At 40.5% G+C, this 25174-nt stretch overlaps 1 protein-coding gene across 2 annotated transcripts in view; it reads left to right on the top strand.

The window, feature by feature from the left end:
* Positions 1-25174, top strand: part of DNAH8 (dynein axonemal heavy chain 8) — a 328991-nt gene that overhangs the window by 229837 nt on the left and 73980 nt on the right. For both annotated transcript variants that reach the window (XM_055571493.1, XM_055571494.1), the window contains exons 74-80: positions 466-571; positions 2341-2593; positions 2699-2889; positions 9356-9477; positions 10080-10198; positions 12264-12466; positions 24571-24644. In XM_055571493.1, coding sequence (XP_055427468.1) covers positions 466-571; positions 2341-2593; positions 2699-2889; positions 9356-9477; positions 10080-10198; positions 12264-12466; positions 24571-24644 — 1068 coding nt within the window. The remainder of the gene's footprint in view (positions 1-465; positions 572-2340; positions 2594-2698; positions 2890-9355; positions 9478-10079; positions 10199-12263; positions 12467-24570; positions 24645-25174) is intronic.

Genomic DNA, 25174 nt, shown 5'->3' with positions numbered 1-25174 from the left:
CACAGAGTCAGACACGACTGAAGTGACTTAGCAGCAGCAGCAGCAGCAGTGTCATTTGAGTGGTTTTTTGGTTTAAACTTTTAAAAATGAATAATAAACACTGCTGCTGCTGCTAAGTCGCTTCAGTCGTGTCCGACTCTGTGTGACCCAATGGACGGCAGCCCACCAGGCTTCCCCATCCCTGGGATTCTCCAGGCAAGAACACTGGAGTGGGCTGCCATTTCCTCCTCCAATGCATGAAAGTGAAAAGTGAAAGTGAAGTCGCTCAGTCGTTTCCGACTCTAGCGACCCCATGGACTGCAGCCCACCAGGCTCCTCCGTCCATGGGACTTTCCAGGCAAAAGTACTAGAGTGGGGTGCCATTGCCTTCTCCGTAATAAACACTAGTAAGTTGGATTTGTCATAATAACTGATAATTACACTTCTGATGATATTTTTTGTTTTGTTTTGTTTTTTTAATAACAGGAGTTAGAGTCTGAGAGGGTTAAACTTTTGGAGGATGTGACTTTTAATAAGCGGAAGATGAAAGAACTTGAAGATAACCTCCTCTACAAATTAAGTGCTACAAAAGGTATTGTGTTATTAAGAAATAATCACATAATGGATTGTGGATAGATTTCTTGTACCCTCTTTTCAATGCCCTGATGATTATAGATGTTAGGAAACAGTTGAGTTATCAATGCAAAAACAAGCTAGGCAATTTCCATCTAGATATTACAGAGAGACTGCAGGGAATCTGATGTTTAAATTAGCAACCAGCATCTGAGCATTTGATAATAACACAGTTTTCTTGATATAATTGCTCTCTCCTGAGAAAAACAAGGGCTCCCAATACAGGTAGGTAACTCATAATAGGCTAATTTGCTTGCCTGAAGGAAACTAATGCGCTCAATCTTTTTTTGTGTGTTTTTCGATCAGTTCTTTCATCTGGTGTTGAATAGCTGTTGCCACAACGGGTTTTGATGTGTGTAATCTTGTCAGAGAGACCTGAGCAGCCAGGGCTCAGTCACTCTTGACTTGACTGGACCTCCCACTTAGCAGTTGGGATAGATTCACCTCTGGGCAGTCAGGTCATCATTCCAACCCCTGATTTGGGGATATACTGTTCTGTAATAGGCAAAATACAGCAACCTAAATTCTATCGTTCATGAGCGAACTAATAATAAATACTTCAACTCAGTGGACGTTAGTTTGAGCAAACTCTGGGAGGTAGTGAAGGACGGGGAAGCCCTGTGTGCTGCACTTCATGGAGTCACAGTCAGATGGGACTTAGCGACTGAACAACAGCAAATGAATGCTTTCCAGAAGCACCTTAACTCTTGGATAACCTCCCAGAAGTACATTAAGTGTTACTCTCACAACAGCCTCTAGCACGTTAAGGTGGCTTCATGGCAAAGGTCTTTATCTGCCTTAATTGCACTGCTCGTGCCGATGAAGTTGCCTGTCTCTTGGTCTGTGACGTCTCCCAGCCATTTGGATGGATACCTCTGGGCATTGTAAATATTACCAACAAGGACTGACTGAGGGTTCCTCCCCTGATCCAGCCAAGAGTGTACTGGATCAAGACCTCTTTCCTGTGAGATTAGTCACCATTTGGACTTCTCTTGCAGATCTAACATGCCCATGAGAGCATCTCAGCACCTTCCAGTAGCATCCACCTGCTCCCAGGTGGGCCAGAGCTTCGCACTCTGAAGATATCTTGACTGTCATCTCAGCACATCCAGAGCATCTTTCTGTGCCTTAAAACTGAGTTTATTGTCATAGACATGTTTAGGTCTATTCAGAAGGGTAAAACTGAAACCTAAAATCCGCATTTTTCTTCCTGGTCAGACACTTCCACTATCTCCTAACTTATTAGAGATGTAGGAGGACCAGAGTTCTCAGTATCAAGGACTGTTGGACTGAAGCAGGAGTAGAAAGTGTACAGCTCACCTGCAAGCTGGTGGGTAATGTTTGGGTCAGCCTGTGCTATGAGACAAATGGGACGGAAAAGCCCACGATGCCATGAGGGGACCCAGCAAGATGATAAAGGAGGCAACAGCACCGTCACATAAGGAACAGCTGAAACCGCTGGGACTGGTGGGAGACATGAGTTTTCTTTAGACATTTGAGGAACAGACATGTGGGCTGTCTTGAGAACTGCCTTTTGCACATTTTCAGGCCGGAATGTTAGAACGAATTGAAGCCTCAAATAGATAGCCGTGTCTCAAGATTCACCCTTCCACCCTGTGGGCTTTGAAGAAGTCAAGTTGAAAACTAATAGGATGATTAGAGAAGTGATGCATCTCTCTCTGTGAATTTCCCATCTCGCGTTCCCCAGCTTTCCTCTTTGGTTTTCAGGTTCCTTGGTAGACGATGAATCTCTCATTGGTGTCCTCCGCACCACCAAGCTGACAGCCGCTGAAGTCAGTGAAAAACTACACGTAGCTGCAGAAACGGAGGTCAAGATTAACACTGCCCAGGAGGAGTTCCGGCCTGCGGCCACCCGTGGCAGCATCCTCTACTTCCTCATCACGGAGATGAGCATGGTCAACATCATGTACCAGACCTCGCTGGCCCAGTTCTTGAAATTATTTGACCAGTCCATGGCCAGGTGGGGCCTCACTACCTAACTACCTCCCCCCCAACAAATTCTGTGTGTATTCCTACTCTCTTAGAAATAGATTTTTACTTCTTTGATTTTTAAAACATATTGCAGGTCTGAGAAGTCTCCACTGCCTCAAAAGAGAATTACAAATATTATTGAATATCTGACCTACGAAGTTTTTACATATTCTGTCAGAGGCTTGTACGAGAACCACAAGTTCCTCTTTGTACTCCTCATGACCTTAAAGATCGATCTTCAGAGAGGAACTGTGAAGCACAGAGAGTTTCAGGCTCTCATTAAAGGTGAAAGGCTTGGGATGTGGATGTACTACGTAAAGGAGATTGCTTTGGATATGCTTTTTGATGTCCCGTAGACCCATTCTTATAATACACAGAGGCATTAAGTTCTGTTGGAAGTGAAGTTCATTTTCCACCCCCTGATTTCTATTCATTTTGCTCTGGTTGCTCAAGATGACTTACTTCAGGTCTGTGTTAACTCTGCGATTTTTAGTTATGTCATTAAGTTTCAGCTTTGATGTTTAGGATTAGGACATTCAAATGCCAAAAGGGGAAATAGTGATTTGGCGGATGAGCTTTCTACTGCAAGAGAGCAATTACTTAAGCAGGGGATTATAGTGATGTTATAAGAGTGTAAATTTAAAAAGAAAACACACTTGTATTTCATATTTAAAGTGAATCCTATACATGGCTTACCTGCATGTTAAAAGTATGATTAAGAAATGTAAATTATGGGCGTAGGTCTGGTGAGATCTTTACAACCTCCAGACATTCTTTTGATTCATTGAAGAGTATATAACTCCATTGCTAACACTAGCAAGTGGGTACTCTTTCTACCCCCTTCTGATGTCTATGTCAGAAGCTTTCTCTATCTCTTTTATATTTTAATAAAACTTTATCACACACACACACACACACACAAAGTATGATTAAGGAGAGAAAAGAGCAGTATTTTCATTCAGTTCAGTTAAACAAAGTGTTATGTCTAAAAGAAGGGAACGATTGCATGTCGTTAGTGAGATCATAAAAAGCTCCTTGGAAAATCTGCCTTTGCAGGTTAAGCTGTGAAGTTTTCTAGGTTATTTGATACATGGGAAAATGCTCCAATCTTTTCTTTTTTTTTTTTGCTCTTTGGTAAGTCATTTAGTAAATAATATTCTGGCTGCCCTTCTCCCCCAAAAGAAGAAAGTGGCATTTGAAATGGACATTGAATGATAGGCAGAAATGAAGAAAACTTCCATGCTGAGCAGAGCAGCATGAGAAAAGAATGTAAATTGGTGAGCCTTGATTCCCAGGGGAAGGATTTCTTGATCTGGTAAGAAATTAAGGGGTTGTGTGAGGTGGTGATGTGATCCTTTTATTGTTCTTTAGGAAGGTGACTCTGGCAGAGAAGCATAGGATTAATGAAGTTCAAGGGAGTCTGTTAAAATCTTCCCAACCACAAGAAATGCTGCATTCCCATCCTAGGGTGAAGACAATGGGGAAATAAAGACAGACAGATATGAGAGATCATGAAAGTAAAATGGCAAAGGACCAGGTGTAAGAGCCAAGAGAGGGTCAGAAATGAGTCTAAGAGTTCTGCTCTGTGCAAAGATTTCTGGTCACCATGGTTGAAAGAGAGCTAGTTTGAGAAGCATCAGAGTGGGGACCTAGTTTTAGTCAGGATAGGCCAGGTTTTGTGGTCATAAAAACAATCCCCGAAATTCAACACAGCAGAAGTGTACTTCTCCTTTACTCTTTTATCTGACCTGCTTGTCATGGTCACCCAGGAATCCAAATTGCTTGCCATAATCACTATGGAAAAGGGACACGATATGCAAATTGTGTGCTGGCTCTTAAATGTCACACGAGTCACTTGTACTCATATTTCATTAGCTATAGAAGGATGCATGACCTCATCTAAATTCAGAGAGAGCAGGGAAGTGCATTCTGCCCTGAGCTACCTCCAACATGGAAGCTGCATCACAGCGTCAATGGTGGAAGGTAGTGGATAGATGGATAAGCCCAAGGTTTGGAGGCAGGAGTGTGGACATGGAAATGCAGAGAGGGCTGGGGTTCCAATCAAGAAGTTGCAGAGCAGGGTAACTTTGTAGCTAGTAACAAAGTACCGACCTCTGTGGACAGCAGCCTGATGCCCCCAGATAGGATTTGTCATGGCTCAGAGGATCCCAGGCTGTGACTGAGACAGACGAAGACCAGAGGAGAGGTGGGATGGGGAGGGGAGGGGGTGGGGTTGTAGATCCAAAGCATCTCCCCATCAAGATGCAAACCCACCCCACTCTACCTCTCCCCAGCCAGCACAGCCAGCCAAGCCACCGCCATTCCCCAAAAGAGACTAGGTTCTTTGAGAAAAAGTCTTTAAATCAGAAGAGACCGAGAAACACAGCAAGACTTGGGGTGGGAATTTGTGAGGAGGATTTGATTTGTCACAGAAAAAATAAAGAAGGCTACACCTCTGAGCTGTGGTTAGAGCACATCTGTGACCCCATTTCATAAAACTGGAGAGTCAGAGAGAACCAGACTGTGTAGGGTCAGGAGAGTCAGTGAGAGGAATTTGAATTTAATTTACTTGGCGATAGGGAGTCATGGAATGTTTTATGAGCAGAGAAGTAGCATGAACAGAGCCGGGCTGCAGAAGATTAATTTGGGATTTTATGGTAGGTGGATTGTCAGAAGTATAGAACAGTCTTATGGACTCTGAGAGAGGGAGAGGGTGGGAAGATTTGGGAGAATGGCATTGAAACATGTAAAATTTCATGTATGAAACGAGTTGCCAGTCCAGGTCCGATGCATGATACTGGATGCTTGGGGCTGGTGCACTGGGACGACCCAGAGGGATGGTGTGGGGAGGGAGGAGGGAGGAGGGTTCAGGATGGGGAACACATGCATACCTGTGGCAGATTCATTTTGATATTTGGCAAAACTAATACAATTATGCAAAGTTTAAAAATAAAAAAATAATAAAAAAAAAAGAAGCGCAGTCAGCACAGCACACAGTGAAAGTTTTTAAAAAATCAAAACTGGTTTAATCTACAGTTTGTAGTAATTTTAAACTGGCTTACAGTTTGACCAAATTATTTTTTAAAAGCTGGTAGAACTTTGTTTTTAATGCTTTTTTTGTTTTTTTTTTTTTTTACAAAGTTAACAAATATGGCCCTTAGATCACTGGTGTCTTTTACCATTTTGAACTCAGTACTTAAGGGGGAAAGAAAAGGGACTTATTTATCAGAGCAGAAATGTTTGATTTCCCAAGAGTGACCATCCTTTTGTATTAATTCCTACTTGTTTCCTGCAATATCTGGAAGGTGCCTTTGACTTTCTTCTTCAACTGAGAATGTCAGAATACTTTGAAAAATGGAACTGCTACCAGGGGCAATCCTGCACTGTAGAGTAATTGATACACCTGTTCCCCCTGCCTGGTTTTTTTAGAAAGACATCATCTTTCTTTTGTCATAAACCACAGACAAAAAGACACCTTAGGGGGTCTTCTCTTGCCTTCCAGGTTGGATTGGACCCAAGCCTTCCAAAACAGACAGAGAGTTAATGTCAAAATAACAGCTCATGATTATATAGCTTTTACTTTAAGCCACAAGGGTTCTTAGCTTTCTACATACATTAATTTATTTAATCTTTACAGCAATCAATCTGATGGATTCTGTTATTATACTCATTTGACAGAAGAGGGTACTGGGAGAAATTGAGTTCTTTGTCCAAGTTTATGTAACCTGTAAGTGGCAGAGCCAGGATATTTGGGGGGAACAGGACAGGCTGTGATTGTTCTGGGCTAGTTTTGACGCATGGTATGTTGAAACCACCCATGTAACTTAAATGTCTTCTCTCAATGTCTTTGAGGTGTGTGATGACATGAAATCATTTTGTGTGTGTGTGTTGCGGGGAGACAACCAAGAAGAAAAGGGACATGTCTTATCTCCGTGTTAGAGCACTGCATGCATACATGCTAAGTTGCTCAGTTGTGTCCGACTCTTTGTGACCCCCGTGGACTGTAGCCCACTAGGCTCCTCTGTCCATGGGATTCTCCAGGCAAGAATACTGGAGTGGGTTGCCATGCCCTCCTCCAGGGGATCTGCCCAACCCAGGGATCGAGCCCTCATCTCTTACGTCTCCTGCGTTAGCAAGCCAGTTCTTTACAATTAGCGCCACCTGGGAAGCCTGTGTGAGAGGAGAAAATCCCTTAAATCTGCAGGTGATTTTCTCTAGGGCTTGCTTCTCCTACGGTAAACTCAGTGTTAGCAGAAATGGTGCTAGAGTAAGGCTTTCTCTTTCACCTTGTCACTGTGGGGATGGAGGAATTGTTGGAAGGTTTACAGGTTCTAGAGGTATTGTGGCACTCAGAGCCTCTGACTCCACGGTGGAGAGAAAGGATTTACAGGAAGGTGCTCCAGGTCGTTCACCTTCTCAGGAAGATGCTAGAGGGGAGAGCAGAGACCTGTAATTCCCTCCGCCATCTCCCCTGTTTCTGTCCCCAAGTTAATAAGTGAAATGGGGGGATTTGATGAGTTCTTACCCTCTTCCAACAACACAAGAGAAGACTCTACACATGGACATCACCAGATGGTCAACACCGAAATCAGATTGATTATATTCTTTGCAGCCAAAGATGGAGAAGCTCTATACAGTCAGCAAAAACAAGACCAGGAGCTGACTGTGGCTCAGATCATGAACTCCTTATTGCCAAATTCAGACTTAAATTGAAGAAAGTAGGGGAAACCACTAGACCATTCAGGTATGACCTAAATCAAATCCCTTATGATTATACAGTGGAAGTGAGAAGTAGATTTAAGGGCCTAGATCTGATAGACAGAGTGCCTGATGAACTATGGACTGAGGTTTGTGACATTGTACAGGAGACAGGGATCAAGACCATCCCCGTGGAAAAGAAATGCAAAAAAGAAAAATGGCTATCTGGGGAGGCCTTACAAATAGCTGTGAAAAGAGAAGAGAAAAGCAAAGGAGCAAAGGAAAGATATAAGCATCTGAATGCAGAGTTCCAAAGAATAGCAAGAAGAGATAAGAAAGCCTTCTTCAGAGATCAATGCAAAGAAATAGAGGAGAACAACAGAATGGGAAAGACTAGGGATCTCTTCAAGAAAATTAGAGATACCAAGGGAACATTTCATGCAAAGATGGGCTCGATAAAGGACAGAAATGGTATGGACCTAACAGAAGCAGAAGATACTAAGAAGAGATGGCAAGAATACACAGAAGAACTGTACAAAAAAGATCTTCACGACCCAGATAATCACGATGGTGTGATCACTGACCTAGAGCCAGACATCCTGGAATGTGAAGTCAAGTGGGCCTTAGAAAGCATCACTACGAACAAAGCTAGTGGAGGTGATGGAATTCCAGTTGAGCTATTCCAAATCCTGAAAGATGATGCTGTGAAAGTGCTGCACTCAATATGCCAGCAAATTGGGAAAACTCAGCAGTGGCCACAGGACTGGAAAAGGTCAGTTTTCATTCCAATCCCAAAGAAAGGCAATGCTAAAGAATGCTCAAACGACCGCACAATTGCACTCATCTCACACACTAGTAAAGTAATGCTCAAAATTCTCCAAGCCAGGCTTCAGCAATATGTGAACTGTGAACTTCCTGATGTTCAAGCTGGTTTTAGAAAAGGCAGAGGAACCAGAGATCAAACTGCCAACATCCATTGGATCATCGAAAAAGCAAGAGAGTTCCAGAAAAACATCTATTTCTGCTTTATTGACTATGCCAAAGCCTTTGACTGTGTGGATCACAATAAACTGTGGAAAATTCTGAAAGAGATGGGAATACCAGACCACCTGACCCACCTCTTGAGAAATCTGTATACAGGTCAGGAAGCAACAGTTAGAACTGGACATGGAACAACAGACTGGTTCCAAATAGGAAAAGGAGTTCGTCAAGGCTGTATATTGTCACCTTGCTTATTTAACTTCTATGCAGAGTACATCATGAGAAACGCTGGACTGGAAGAAGCACAAGCTGGAATCAAGACTGCCAGGAGAAATATCAATAACCTCAGATATGCAGATGACACCACCCTTATGGCAGAAAGTGAAGAGGAACTCAAAAGCCTCTTGATGAAAGTGAAAGTGGAGAGTGAAAAAGTTGGCTTAAAGCTCAACATTCAGAAAATGAAGATCATGGCATCTGGTCCCATCACTTCATGAGAAATAAATGGGGGAACAGTGGAAACAGTGCCTGGAATATTCTAGAAACAGAGAAGTGGCTCAGTGAGTATTTGTTGAGTAAATGAGTGAATAAATGATTTGAACATTACTTCCTTAAAACCCACAGATGTATTATACTCCTTCCTTCCTTTTTTCCTCCCTATGCATGTATCCATCTTTCTGACCTGATTAAAAAATAGTATTGAATATCAAGCTTCTGGAGGAGTGATTTCACTAAGAAGTGATTTTTAAACTCACCTATGAAAAGATCAATCTATTCACTGATGTCAAATAGTTAAAAACAATAAAAAGGCAAACACCTGCAACCAACTGAGAAAAATTCTTTGCATGGAAAAATGATAGGGAGTTGCTATCTGTATAAGATGGTATAAACCACTTAGACTTGAAGGAAATGTATGCAAAAAAGATAACCATATTTTCTGTAATGTGATTATTTTCCAACTTTCCCATTTTTGTGTGTGATATGGTTATCTGGATTTTTTTCTCAATTTGGAAGTAAATTTCTAAAATATGGAGCACAAGCTGACCTGATTCCCACTAATGCCTTTCCCCAGGGGGAGCAGCTCTGGATCTGAAAGCCTGCCCTCCCAAGCCATTTCGCTGGATCCTCGATATGACCTGGCTGAATCTTGTGGAACTGAGTAAACTTCCACAGTTTGCAGAAATTATGAACCAGGTAATAAAGGACTAGGAAAAAAGTATAGATCTGTAAACCCAGACACACCTGGGTCATTTAAATTGGGGCCTCCTGGTGACAAGCCCTTGAACCAGAGGAGCTGACACAAAAATGCAGCTTTAAGACAACTGTAGCTCTCGTTGAAAGGCCATCTGGTGCACACCCCACAGGACATATGACGATTCTGGAGGCGGTTTTGATTGCCACGAACTAGAGGCAAAGGTGCTCTGGTGAGTAGTGGGGAGAGGCCAGGGATGCTGCGAAACATCCTGCAATGCGCAGGACAGCCCCTCACAAGATAAGATTAACCTGGCCCTGAATGCTCATGGGGCCGAGGTTGAGAAACCCTGGTCTGTGGTTTTTCCTTTCCAATCGTTGAGTGTGACTGATACATGGTCCTCATTTTAGTGAATAATGTAGAAAAGCAATGGGGAAAGGGAATAGCAATATCCAAGCTATTTGAGTCATTGCTTCTGAAGAAAAATGTAAAACAGTGTGGTTATGTTTAAAAAATTATCTACCTGTAAAGAGTGACCTTTTTACATTGTTTAATTTTAATTGCATATATTCCTGAGGGTTGCTAATTAGCTTGTGTACTTTAGATCTCTCGTAATGAGAAAGGCTGGAAAAGTTGGTTTGATAAAGATGCTCCAGAGGAGGAAATCATCCCTGATGGATATAATGACTCACTGGATACCTGCCGCAAACTTTTACTTATCAGGTGAGAGCAGGTATTATCAGACCTAGAAGCATCACTCGTCACCGTGTCAAATTACAGATCCCACCTCAGTGAGTTTACTTCCCTGTGTCCCAGTAGTGACTGTAATGGATGTGTATGCTTCCAAACTGAAGTTTGGGATGGCAAATAAAAATGGTGAAGGGCATATGTTAACAATGTATTCATGATAGTGCTTTTAGCAAAACATATATGAAAGTGTTTTTACTATTCACTTAGGTCACCATTTACCACTGAGTAATCATTTATTATTGAATTTACTTCTGTAAATGAGTAGATCTCACAGAGTTACAAGGCAATTTTTAAGCTAAAACCAAGAAGATTGCACTATTAAAACATATAAATGGTGTTGTAGCTATTGAAATGAAAGCAAAAATTTGAAATGGATGTTGATTTTTTTTTTTCTTTTCTTCTCACTTTTCATGTTTTCTCAGTATGCAGTAGCTCAAAGAAGGCTTCTGTATTGGACGGGGTGTGTGTGTGTGTGTTGTGTGTGATGGACAAGACAGGAGGGTGGAGCTGGGGAGGATGAAACCACCAAAAGAATAACAAAAAGATGTAGGATTATTATTTTGGAGTAGTTTTGGTCTTACCTAAGATTACACCACCGAGTGTTCTTAGAAAAAGTTGTTTCCTAGATGTTGTCACTCTTTGAGAGTGATCAGAGCTCTCAGCAGTGGTGACCTCAGAACAGAACAATTATTTGTTTTTATTAGACTACATGCGTCTATCTTTCATCCGTCCTTTGAAAATTGAATACATGTCAAATTAATAATGCAATCTACTAAACAATAAGAAACCATAGCACTTGACTATGGTCCAGAAATATCAAATGACATTTATTTAATGAGTCACAGTGTATAGAACCTGCTACAGTGTAGGCTACATGGATGGTATTAACTATTAATAAATGCTTGTGAATCAAGCAACTTCTGTCACCTTTGACACATTATCTCCCTCTGAAGACTGCAGAGCTCCCATGGTGCAGCTGGCCAGGCCCCATCGTGTACTGGAGCGGCCAGAGGACACCTCCTTTTGCATCCCGCTGTGTCCCTGGCATCAGGAGCAGGCCCTAATGTATTTACTCCATAAATATCTATCAAAGAGTGAATATGCTACTGTGTATTTGTTTGAACGAGTAATTGCTTACCTGAAGCTGATAGCCTAGTTACTAGGGATAATCACTGATGTGTGTGTGTGTGTGTGTGTGTGTGCGTGTGTGTGTGTGTTTTAAGTAGCTAATTAAAACCTCCCTGATGGCCCAGTGGCTAAGACTCCACACTCTTATGCCTGGCCCTGGGTTTGATTCCTTGGTCAGGGAACTAGATCCCACAGGCCTCAACTAAAACGATCCTGTGTGCATCAATGAAGATCAAAGATCCCATGTGGTAAGAATCCACCTGCCAATGCAGGGGACATGGGTTCCATCGCTGGTCCAGGAAGATCCCACGCACCATTGAGCAACCAAGCCTATGCACCACGACTACTGAGCCTATATGCTGCAAGTACTGAAGCTCCTGGGCCTAGAGCCTGTGCTCCACAGCGAGAGAGGCTGCTGCAATGAGAAGCCTGAAGAGTAGCCCCTGCTACTCACGAGAAGGACTGCATGTAGCAACAAAGACCCAGTGCATCCAAAAAAAAAAAAAAAAAAAAACCCATGTGCTGCAAATAAGCCCCATCACAGCCAAATAAATAAATAAATAGATTTTTTTAAACCCAACAGGAATTTATTTTTTAAAAATTCAGAATAGTCACTGCTTCTCCTGAAAATGAGACTCTTGGAAGTCAGCTGATTTCTAAGTTCCCTTCTAGATTGGCAACATAACTGACTCTGCCCTGCTCCTTGCCAGTGCCTGGCGTCAAAACCACACGATTAAACTTGCACTCATCCGAGGACTGAAAATCTCACCGTCCATCTTATACATATCTGCATAAAGGAGGATTCACTTGTTATTGTTTTGCTAATTAACTATGTGTTCTTTAAGTGCTTAGAACTAAATAGAATTTTAGAAATCTGAATTTATTTCCTCTAACTTGTTTTCATTTCTAGGTCTTGGTGCCCAGACCGTACTGTTTTTCAAGCAAGAAAGTATATTGCAGATTCTTTGGAGGAAAAGTACACGGAACCAGTTATCTTAAATCTGGAGAAAACTTGGGAAGAAAGTGATACGAGAACACCTCTGATATGTTTTCTGTCCATGGGATCTGATCCCACAATTCAAATTGACGCACTGGCCAAGAAACTGAAGCTGGGTATGAAGAGCAATCTATGAGATTTAGCAAAGCCTCCATGTTTTTGCTTCAGTTTTTTCCTTTCATAATTTTATAGCCAATTCGTGTAAATATATTCATAAAACTGAATTAGAAAAAATATTAAACTTCTTCTTTCCCCCCATTTTTGGATCTCCTAGAAGGAGGGTATAGATATCTTTGTGCAGAGAGGAACATACTCATCCATCATGTGCTGATTTTTTTAAAGTTGTAATCAGATGTCCATACCACATGGAGAGCAGACTGGCAAGAATGAACATTCAACAGCAAATTTTATTGCTGTGTCTGTATAAATGTATGACAAAGCCTATTTTGTCACAATGAAAACATGTAACCTTTGTATTATAATGCATAGTAATTTAAGGATTCGTTCATTGATACTTTCATTCAATAACCCCTGAGAATAAGCAGTGTGCTAGATTCACGGAGTACAGCGGTGAATACAACACAGCTGGGAAAGACAGACATGTAAACAGGCAATAGACAGTGTGACAAGCTGCTGCAGCAGAGGTACGGACATGCCCGGCGATAAGAGCCAGAGTTGCCCGGATTGCATGGGCTATAGAGGAAAGCGTGGTGACATTTTGAGTAGTATCCAAAAGTAGATAAAAATTAGGGGATCAGGTGGGAGAGAAGGAAAGTTACTCTGACGGAAGGAGGTAGGGTAAGGAGTTACAAACATATGTGAGTTGACAGGACTAAAGAAAAAGTACCTGAATGATGCCAAGACATCATGATTGAGCCATTCTCTTCTAGGATGGCTGTTTATAGGAGGGCAGTTTTCTCTTAATACTCTGAAAATCTGAATGTTGTTGGAATTGCCTTTTGGAATCTTCATAGGTTCATATCTTATAGGTTCTTATCTCTATACCTATATCTTGTAGGAGCGATTCATTTATGTCTTTATAAGGATTATGAAAGTGATTGATTGTGAATCCCTAAATCTAGAAAATAAAACCTTGAATTTATTATCTAGTTAGAATAAGCATAATATAAAATTTGTTTAGTGATCTCCAAGTATTTACCACGTCTGCACTAAAGCTACTGTAAACTGATAGCTTAAGGTAGCATGGTTTTTGTTCACTCCTCCTCATCATTGTCATCATAGCGTTCTGTGTGCTACATGGATTCATGTTTCAATAGCTGCTTTCTTCTATCCGAACACTGAGACCCAGTGCAAAGAGCTCCCAGGTTCTCTTGGCTCATACTCATGGCTAAGTCTCATTGTTGTTGTTGTTGAGTCGCTCCATTGTGTCCAACTCCTTGCGACCCCATGCACTATAGCACGCCAGGCTTCCCTGTCCTTCACTATCTCCTGGAGCTTGCTCAAAGTCATGTCCATTGAGTCAGTGATGCCATCCAACCATCTCATCCTCTGTCATCCCCTCTTCCTCCTGCCTTCAGTCTTTCCCAGCATCTGGGTCTTTTCCAATGAGTCAGCTTTTCACATCAGGTGGCCAAAGTATCGGAGCTTCAGCTTCAGCATCAGTCTTTCTAATCAATTCTCAGGACTGATTTCCTTTAGGATTAACTGGTTGGATCTCCTTGCAGTCCAAGGGACTCTCAAGAGTCTTCTCCAACACCATAGCTCAAAAGTGTCAATTCTTCAGCATTCAGCCTTCTTTATGGTCCAACTCTCACATTCATACATAACGACTAGAAAGTCTCATTAATCACCTTTAAAGGTGGCCATTTTGTTCCAGTATTCACTGAAGCATGGAGTCATCTGTATCAGCCTTAGAGTGGTGCTTCTCTCAAAGCTTTGAACTTTGAAAATCCCTCTGAGATCTACTTCTCCATGGATTTTTGTCCAGTTGCTTCAATGTCCTCTCTGCATATAGATTCCTTTTTTGTCTTGCTACAAAGCAATCTCCGTACGACAGAATTCATGGATTCCAGTGGCTAAAGGGCTTCAATACTTACATGTTCAGTAAGTTCAGCACTACTAGTGTTCCTAAGTGAATCCACCTGCCTGCCGGGTAGTAAAGCCAATTTACTGACCCAAGTTGTGGTGAAGGAAAGTCCAGTGTTTATGCATGCATGCATGTGTGCTAAGTCGCTTCAGTTGTGTCCAATTCTATGTGACCCTGTCCGACTCTTTGCAACCCCATGGACTGTAACCTGCCAGGCTCTTCTGTCCATAGAATTCTCCAGGCAAGAATACTGGAGTGGGTTGCCATGCCCTCCTTTAGGGGATCTTCCCAACTCAGGGATTGAAGCTGCATCTCTTACATCTTCTGCATTGTCATTCGGGTTCCTTACCACTAGCACCACCTGGAAAGCCCACAGTGTTTATTGCAGGTGCCATAGAATCTGCAGAACAGGCAGTTCATGCTCAAAAGATTTCGAGGAAAGGATTTTTTAAAACCGCATTTGGAGTGAAATTGCAGGGGGCATGACTTTCTTCTGATTGGTTGATAGTAAAGTAAAAGGGTAGTGGTTCAGGAATCTTAATCATCAGCCTTTTGGTTCCAGCCAGTATAGTCTCCATACTTGTGGACTACATGTAGTCACACACCCTCCATCTGGGCAAGGGTCTTAGCTTGTTCCTAACAACTCAAAGATATTCATCAGACTGTTATATATATTCCTTGAGGAGGAACTAAGATTGTTTTGTTTTTTGGCTTTATCATGTGCATGTGGGATCTTAGTTTCCCCAACCAGAGATCGAACCCATGCCCCCTGCAGTGGAAGCCCGGAGCCTCAACCACTGGACCGCTGGGGAAGTCCTGAGAAGTTAGGATTGTTGTTGAAGCTATCATTACTTTTCTTGCTCCACTGCTCTTCCTTTGTTTCTCATTAGTAAGTGCTTGAGTCTGCTTTTTGGAACCCGGGGAAGGCCTAAGAGACTAAAGCTTTTTCTACAAACAAGAAATGGGGACCACAGAGGGGCTTTTGCACCTGGGATGGCCCCATTTGGTTTCACCCAGGCAAAGTCCTCTTACTCTCTTGGTCCCAGGTCCAGATACCCAAGGAAGAAGCTCCTTGGTTTTGCTTTGGTCGTGTGCTCCTTTCTGGACCACTCAATGAATGGTTGCTGTGTAAATGGGTTCATAGCAAGAACCACATATATGGAGCCTAGAGTTGAGGGCATTTCTTAGAAGGGGATACTCTTCCCAGAAGAGGGGCAGTTCCCACTGAAGTTACCATTTCAAATTTACCTCAAAATGATGCTGTTGTCTAGGACATTGGTTTAAGAACAGAAATAAAATAATTAAAGGTTTCCTTTGGGAGAGGTTATAACTTTAGATGAATACATACGCCAGAACAGCGCTGTCGCCTAGTATTATTCCATACTATCGTACTGCTTTGCTTGGCAGTTTGGTGATTCCATTTCTTGATATTTCTTTAGTTTTTCCAGCAATTGTTTAGCCTTCTATTGATTACTTTGTTAGGAAACACATTAGATTTAATTTTAACACTGAAGGATCCAATGTTGTTTATAAAAAACTCATTGCTCATTTTTTTTTAGAGCAAAGGAATGTTTAGGAATGTTAGGAAGCATCATTCTGTTCACTAATTTGGGTTAAAAACTCCCCAAATAGCTCTAAAATGAAACTGTTATGTAGATGAATGACATATTACTCTAGTCTCAACTAGAGATGTTTTATTTGGGTGATGGATAATCATAACGTGCTCAAGGTTCACAAAATTCTGAAAAATCCTGGAATTCAAGTGCCTTGTATTACAGCTGAGGAAACTAAGGTCTGGAGATAAGGCCAGAGAACTAGCTGGGGGCAGATAATTCAGGACTTAGTCTCAGGCCTCCCAGATCCCTTGTCAGTGGCCTTTCTTTCATCCTCCCCAGTGCCTTTCAGTCAGTTCAGTTCAGTTCAGTCGCTCAGCCGTGTCCGACTCTGCGAACCCACGAACCGCAGCACGCCAGGCCTCCCTGTCCATCACCAACTCCCGGAGTCCACCTAAACCCATGTCCAACAAGTTGGTGATGCCATCCAGCCATCTCAGTGGATTTAGTGGATGATTAGCAAGTTACCTGACAGCAACTTGAGGGATGGGACCAGATCAAATAGGTTTTCATAGAAAAAGAAAAAGAAGGAAAACTTCTCACTATGGAACCTGTCAGGCTCTGTGTTGAGAAATTCAGAGAAGATAAATTCTGCACAAAAGCATTGGGTACCTGGGAAAGAAGGAGAAAACAGATGGGTTTAACATGAGAAAAATCCTACTAGGAGCTTGGGTGAAGGAGAGGAAGAATAGATTTGAAAATAGAATCCAAACATGAATGAAAGAGGACAAATAAAATATAAACCTACAAATAAAAATGGGGCTTCCCTGGTGGCTCAGTGGTGAAGAATCTGCCTGCAGTGCAGGAGACACAGGAGATGAGAGTACAATCCCTGGATCGGAAAGATCCCCTGGAGGAGAGCATGGCAGCCCACTCCAGTATTCTTGCTGGGAGAATCCCATGGACAGAGAAGCCTGGTGGGCTACAGTCCATGGGGTCTCAAAGAGTCAGACACAACTGAAGTGACTGAACATGCAAGCAAACAAAAATAGGAATGAGAAAATGAGTAAAATAAAGTAATACAGATAAAAAAAGTAATAAGATCATGATATATAGTTATGGTAAAAAAAAAAGTTTAAAATCTCATTAAAATGGATGTTTGTAGAAAAATATAAATTTACAAAAATTTCTTGGAAAAAATTGAAAAGCCTAAATGGACCGATAATTAAGATGAGGAAAATTAGAAGTTTTAAAATTATTACCACAGCAAAGACACTAAGCTTGAATGATTTTTTTGGTAGGTCCTTTAAAACTTTGCTATGTCCCATTTCACAACATAGGAAAATAAGATGCATTTTCCTCTGTATTTTAAGGGAATAACATTATCTTGATATGTAAAACAGACCAAGATAGTCACTATATCAAAGAAAGAAAACCACAGATTGATCCTACTTATTAATATAAGGACCTTAATATAAGTGCAAGCAGAAAGAATTTAGCATAATATAAAATATGCAAAAAACAGCAACATGCCTTGATCAAGTAGGATGCATGGGCAAATCTGAGAAAGACACAGTATTAAGAAATCTCATCACAACAAGTGAAAGACTTTTTCCTTAGGCTGTTATTACCCTGATAATTGCTAAAAAGGCATTTTATAAAAATTCAGCATTTGTATTTGGCTCTTAAAAATGGGAACAGAAGAATATTGTATCAATATGATAGTGAATATGAACTTCAAACAGCTTCATGCTTTCTGGTGAACAACTAGAGACATGATGCCCATTAAAGTCAGGAACAAGATAAAGATGTCTGCTATCACCACTCTCATTTAGTATTACTGTGGAGGATATAGCTAATGTTTTGTAAGAATCATAAATAAAAGATATAACTACTGGAAAAGAGGGACAAGAGCCATCGTTATTCTCAGATCATGTAATTGTCTAACTAAAGAACACAAATGAATCAACTGAAAAGCTATTAGATTTAACAGGATATTTTAGTAAGGTAGCTGGTCACAAAAATAAATATATTTAAAAAATCAATGAAACATTCTTCTAAAATGTAAAAATCCCATTCAGTATCTCAATAAAAATAAAACTAAGAAATAATCTTTAGAATACCTATTAGAAGAAAACTATAAAACTTTCTTAAAGACTTGAAAGTAGGGTAGATCAAATAGAGAGTTAAACCACATCCCCATTATAAAGATTCAGTATTGTAAAGATGTCAATAGTCTCTAAATTAATCTATAAATTGAGTGCAAGTCTAATTGAAATTCCAACATCATTTTCCCCCTAATTGGATAGTAGAGGGGTCTTAGATCATCTAGAGTAATAAATGGACAACAATAGCCAAGACAGCTTGAAAAGGAAAAAGAATAATGTGGAGAACAAGCCCAATCAGATTTCTAAACTTTATCAAATTGCAATAACTTAATCAGTGAGGAACTGGCTCAGAGTAGATAAACAGATCAATAGAGCAAAATGAAAGGCCCCAAATTAGATGCTAGTATATACAATAGCTTAGCCTGTGATGAGATTCACATTTCAAATCAGTGGAAGAAAAACGGGTTAGTCAATAAACAGTGTTGCCATAGCAGGTTAACTTTGGAAGAAAGCAAGAATTTTACCTCGGATTAAACTCTAAAGTACATTCTAGGTTGATTAAGGTTTTAAAAGGTTTAAACTATGAAAAAATACACCGATACTACTGGCGTGGCTAAGGTTTCCTTAATCATAACACCAGGATCCAAAACCAGAGGAAAAGAAGTTTGGATGACGTTTTCAAACTTTGGTATGTCAAAAGCGGCGCAAATAAAATTAAAACACAAATTGCTGTTGAGTCCAAGCTCACGTGCCTGATGCACAGTGAAGCCAAACCAACTGAAAGGTCAGAGTTTGGAGCAGAGAAAGGTTAATTGCAGGGACCCAACAAGGAGTGTGGGTGGCTTATTCTCAAAAGACCCAAACTTCCTAGTGGTTTTCAGGGAAGAGTTTTTAAAGGCAAAATTTGGGGTGAGGGCTGCAGTGTAGGACTTTCTTCTGATTGGTTGGTGGTGAGGTAACAGGGTGGTGCTCCAGGAACCATGTGCTCGGCCTTAAGTCACCATCCTCTGCTTAGGTGGGGGCAATAATTCCTGTAAGAAAACCCCAAAGATATATTGTTATGTATATCCCTTTAGGGGGAAATAACGACTCTTTATCTCTGGGCTAATGGTTTCTTTTTTTAAAACTTTAATTATTTTTGGCTGCTCTGGATCTTTGTTACTGCACGTGGGCTTTCTCTAGTTGTGGCGAGTGGGGGTTACTCTCTAGCCGCAATGCACTGGCTTCTCGTTGTCGTGGCTTCTCTTGTTGCAGAGCATGGACTCTAGGGTGTGCAGACTTCAGCAGTTGCCGCACACAGGCTCAGTAGTTGTGGTGCTACAGGCTTAGCTGCCCTGCAGCATGGGGATCTTCCCAGATCAGGGATCGAATCCATGTCCCCAGCGTTAGCAGGCAGATTCTTAGCCACTGGACCACTAGGGAAGTCCTGCACGAAGTGTTTCAGACTGCTCTTCTTTTGTTTCTGCATTTCCTCACTTCCCTAATCAGTAACTGTTTGAATTTGCCCTTTGGATCTCAGGGAAGGTCTGGAAGACTGAAGCCTTTTTCTTGCAGACAAGAAATGGGGGACAAGGAAAGATTTTTGTACCTGGGAGGGCTCCACAGGGCCTGCCCAGTTTCCAAAGACAAGGTAGAAGTGTGGGTTGGGAATTGCAACATTCTATTTCAGCTGGAGACACTGGCAGTCCTTTTTCATATACACCATGAATCTTTAAAATGTTTGAGTGCTTTTTCCCAACTATTCTACACATACAAATTTATCATAAAAACAAACTGAGAGATGCACATTAAGATTCATTTACAAGGATGTTAAGTCTAGTGCTATTTTTAATATTAAAAAATTAGAAATGTCTCAAATATACAAAAGGATAGTGGCTAACTTGGCAAGAATGCATTAACATGATGGGACATTGTGCTACCATTAAAAACTGTTTATCAATAATGTTTAATGACAATAAAATACAACATACTTAAGAAGTAGATATATAAAATGACATGTATATGTATTATTGTACATATATATATAATTTTTAGTATGGATATGTCTGTAATCTCTTATTCAAAGCCCTTGCAGTCAGATGCACTGCAGAAATTAGAATTGTCCAGCTTTTAGAAAAGTAATATTTCATGTATTATATAATACATTGCAGATGAAAGTATTAATATTTATAAAGATAGAGATAAATAAAGACTATAAATAGGCTCATATCCATTCAGGTCAGCTTTTACCACCAAAGTGATTTTGTGGCAAAGCTGTCAGTTTTCAGAGTGCTTTGAATTTTGAAATGAGGGTAAGTGATTGTGGATTGTGCACTGAGAAGATTAGAATGTAGATCTCTCTGGAAGGATATTGGTGATTTTTGTTTTCTTCTTTGTAGTCTCCTGTATTTTACAAAGCTTTCACTATAAACATATATCGTTTAATTTGATTAAAAAAATTTTTTTTTAAACGAAAGAGGAGATGTGAAAGACACTCAAGTCCAGTTTTGGAAAGAAATAGAAAAGCAGTTGAAATCTTACTAAAGGTCTTTCAAATGTAACCAAGCAGCAAAAAAAAAGGAAGAAAAAAGTCCGCAAACCAGAAAACCAAAACATCCCATACCACAAAGGACAATTATGCTGCAATACGTGCAAAAACGATTCCTGCAACATCCTCTGCATCCTGCCTCCTTACGGCAGTCGCCGTCATGATGTCCTGGCAGCCTTCTCCACTCTCTCTGGAAATTCAGCCTGCGCTGCCTCTTCTCTCACTGGTCCTTGTCTTTTGAACTTCCTCAAGTGCAAAGCTTCCTCACTATTCCAGTGTCAATCAATCTAGTTTTTCCAGACTATTCAGAAATTTATCAAATATTTATCAACCTATTTTAAAAATGAAGAAAGATTGCAGATCAATAACTAAAGCTTCCTCTTTAAGAAACCAAGGAAAGAAGAGCAAACTAAACCCAAAGCAATCAAAAGGAAGGAAATAATAAATATCTGAGTGAAAAAAATGCAAGAGAGGATTAAAAAACAACAGAGAATCAATCAACCAAGTGTATCTTCTTTGAAAAGATCAACAAAATGGACAAACTTTGGTCCTAACTGACCAAGAATAAAGGAGAGAAGACTTAAGATAACTAAAATCAGGAATGAAAGAGGGATATCAATGAAAATAATCAATGAACAAACTATAATAGAAATAGAAAAGAGTTTTATTTGAGCCAAACTGAGGACTGGCAGTTCTCAGATAAGTGAGAGGATCTGCTCCAGAAAAGCATGGGTTTCAGCATAGTTTCATATCTTGTCAGAACAAAGAACATCAAACAAGTCAGGACACATTCCTTCAAGGTTTCAAGAAAAGCAGGTTAGCAAGTACATAGCAAGTCAGTATACCTTGACACCTGGGAAGGGAGCCTCATCACTGAAGAAGTACTGGCACTGGCATCTCAGGAAGGGAAGAATTTATGAAATTTTTATTTTTAACACATTCTTTAATTCTGGTCAATGTACCCTTTTCTCTGACAGTTAGAGCCGATGTACGATGTATGTTTGATAGGCCACAAACAAGCTGTTTTAGTTAGCATAAAGTTCAAGTAAACTCATATATAAGTCAGAATGACTTTCCCATATCTCAATATGTGAACATTTCTTTTATCAGGGGACATTGCTATTGACTTGAATAAATAGAAAAGATCATACAGAATACTATGAACAATTATAACAACAAATTAGATAGATAACCTAGATGAAATGGGCAAATTATCAGAAAGAGAAAACTACTGAAACTGACTAAGGAAGAAATAGAAAACCCGAATAGAGCTTTAAGAAGTAAAAGGATTGATTTGTAGGAAATGCAGGACTAGATGCCTTCACACTCTACCAAATGTTTAATGAATAACACCAGTTCTTTCCAAAAAATAAAAGAGGAGAGATTACTTCCCAACTCATTCTATGAGACCATATTACTCTGATACCAAATGTAGACAAAGACAGTAGAAGGAAACCAATATCCTGCTGAATATAAAAGCAAAAGTTCTCAACAAAATGCTACTGAATTGAGTGCCACGCAAAATGAATTATACACCATGACCAAGTGGATTTACCCCAAGAATGCAAGGTTGGTTCAACATATGAAAATTAATCAATGTAATACCCCATATTAATAGAATAAAGAACAAAAATCAAGCAGTTATCTCAATAGTTGCAGAAAAAGCATTGAAAAAAATCCAACATTCTTTCATGATGAAAGCCCTCAACAAACTAAGAATAAAAGGGAACTTCTTCAACCTGATGAGGGGCACCTACAGAAACCCACAGCTAACATCATACTTAATGCTGAAAGATGGGATATTTTTCCCAAAACATCAGGAGCAAGAGAAGAATGTCTACTTGCACTTCTACTCAGCACTGTAGTGGAAGTTTTAGTCAGACCAAAAGAAGAAATAAATGGTATTCACACTGGAAAAGAAGTAAAACCACCTCAGTTTGATGATGACATGAGGGAGGGGGCCCGCGCAGTTGGAGAAGAGTGAGTGAATTGTGGTGGGATCCTAAAAAGTGTGTGTGTGTGTGTAGATTGCGGGAGCAATGGGATCCATTTGTGTAGGGTCATAGAGGTCAGAATTTGAATTGGATTCTGGATTTTTCACAGAATGAAATGAGAAGCCATCAGATGTTTCTGAGCAGAGGGTGGACATAATCTGATTCAGGATTCAATCAAATCCCTCTGTCTGCTGTGGGAAGAATAGCTAGTAGGGAAAAGAGTGGGAGAGAGGTCACCAGTGAGTAGGCTCCTGCAAGAACACAGGCATGAGGTGATGGACCAGGGGAATGCGAGTGTAGACATCCAGAAGGGGTCACATTCAGACTCTGGGTTTGTTTTGAAGGGATGCCTCTAAGTATCTTCTTGACCTCTTACCCAGGTCAAGACAAGAAACTTAGGCTACCCCTGAACAAAAACCAGTTCTTCCTTTTAAACAGTGTATCTCAGAAAAGTTGGAAGGGCAGAGGAGATAGATTATGGCTCACGCTCATGTGTTAATACGTATTGTACATATCACACCTTCCTCCATTGACCTACCTAACACTTGTGGGTTCTTCCAAAACAAGAGAGACTCAGTGTCTCTTTGTACAATTCAGAGGCTCCTCCCATTCGAGTTCCACTTTCCCTTTCTTCTTTTATAGGGTTTGTGGGTTCTTCTCAGATGCCCTGGGAACAGTACCTAGTTCCCCTTCAGCAGGAGAGATTCATGATGGCTTTGTTGGGAGAATCCAGCTATGTTCAGTGACCTAAGGACAATTGCAGTTCCTCGTTCTTCAAGCAGTGCTCTGTCAGTCCTCTCAGGCACAAACTGCTGAGTTTCACCCTGTGACCCTGAGTCCACAAATAATTCTAATGCTGCACCCTACCAGCACTCATGGAATCTCTGGCTATTAACCCCATGGTGCTGTATTTTAAGTGGTGTGCCCTGGCAGCTTCTTCCCTGGTTCCTAACATACTTCTGTCTCCAGCCTATGAATTTCTCTCATTCTCTGTAGCTCCTACCAGCAGTTTCCAAATCAGCCTCATTGTTTGCCCAACCACAGCAGCCCATTTTTCTGAGGATTCAGATCACTCCAATAGAGTAAGTCAAAAGCATGCATTGCTTCACAGCGTATACACTGACTTCCTTTCTCTGTGCCCCTAGAGATCTAGAGATCATGCCTTTAAAATTAAAGAAGACCTGGGTCCACAAAAGCTTACTTCAAAGTTAATTTCTAATTTCAGTTTCCCAAGTATGATTCAGAGACTTCTACAGTTTAGTGAATTCATATGACAGGCACAAGTGTGGGTCTCCACCCGGGACATCAAATTCACTAATGAGCCTAAATAGTGTATATTCTGCTGAATTATAATCACATCTCTAATCTTGGAGTGGTTTCCACTTTTTCTTCAGGCTCCTTTTTCTCAGTTCCAAGAGGATTTTATCCTGAGGAGCAGGTATATTCAGTTACCCCTGAATATAGTCCTCAAGGGGATGAATTGCTACGCGTTCCATCTCAGAAAATGGACAAATAGGCAAGCAAAACCCAGACAGACAAAACACTGCAAGCTTGACATCATAAAAGAATAAAAAGATTGGTATCCAATCTTTACTGAAACATCTGCTAAAACACCAAAAAATTATTCTAATCAAAACATAGAGCAAAAGTAAAAAATCCTCTTTGCTTCTAAATACCTGTGATAGCATTGCAGCTGCCTCTCCCCGTCAGTCTGTCACCTCATTGTCTCCAAAGACCCCAGAACTCTTTAAAAGCTCTGCCTCGTGCCTTTCGTCTTTCTCTCCTTGTCCTTCCCTTTCCATGTAGTGCCTCCAGTCTGCTCCACTCCTTTCTCTCATCAACACAACCAAAAGCCAGACTTATTTGCATAACAGACTTTCCTTAGAAGCCATAGAGGGAGGGAGCCTATGACAATTCAGAAATTAATTTTTCTATCCCAATCCTAAAACATAAAATTTATGTCTTATCATAGTAATCCTTCTGTATTACAGAATGCAGAACTATCTCAATGGGGCAAGGACAAGAAGTACATGCTCGAAAGCTGATTCAGATGTCAATGCAGCAGGTATGCAGCAATGGAAACTACTCTTCATGCAACTTTCTTGATATGATTCCTCTGGCCATCTGGTCCACCTAGCACCACCCCTATGATGGGTAGAGTGTTCTTCCTGTGATGCTCAATTTTCCATTTTGGTTTATGCATATAGAGTAAACGTTGGTTACTTAAGGATTTTGAACCTCCAGTTAGTTGGCTCCTGACATCCCCACAAAATACTTGTTCCATTTTCTAGAGCATGTGCTCCATTTTTATTTTCACTAAATATTTTTTGGTTATTTGGCAGACACACTTTCTGGTTCATAAAGAATGCAGCTCTAGCAGTCTTGGAATGTCATGATCAATATTAATAGATAGTGCTTAAGAAGTGACAGATTGAGATAGTCAAATTTCAATTTTCGGTTAAAGTGAGCCTTTCATTTTTCATTAATGGATAGTTTCAGGCAAATAAGAAATATTTGAGGGTGTTATGTTTAAATATTGATAACAGTTTTTACTGAAAATTGCAAGCTGGATGAAATGTTGAGAAATATTTTTCA

The sequence above is a fragment of the Bubalus kerabau genome, chromosome 3 (genome assembly GCF_029407905.1).
Source record: "Bubalus kerabau isolate K-KA32 ecotype Philippines breed swamp buffalo chromosome 3, PCC_UOA_SB_1v2, whole genome shotgun sequence".
NCBI classification, from domain to species: domain Eukaryota; kingdom Metazoa; phylum Chordata; class Mammalia; order Artiodactyla; family Bovidae; genus Bubalus; species Bubalus kerabau.
Note: the sequence above shows the minus strand (reverse complement) of the source record. Positions and strands in the feature narration are given on the sequence as shown.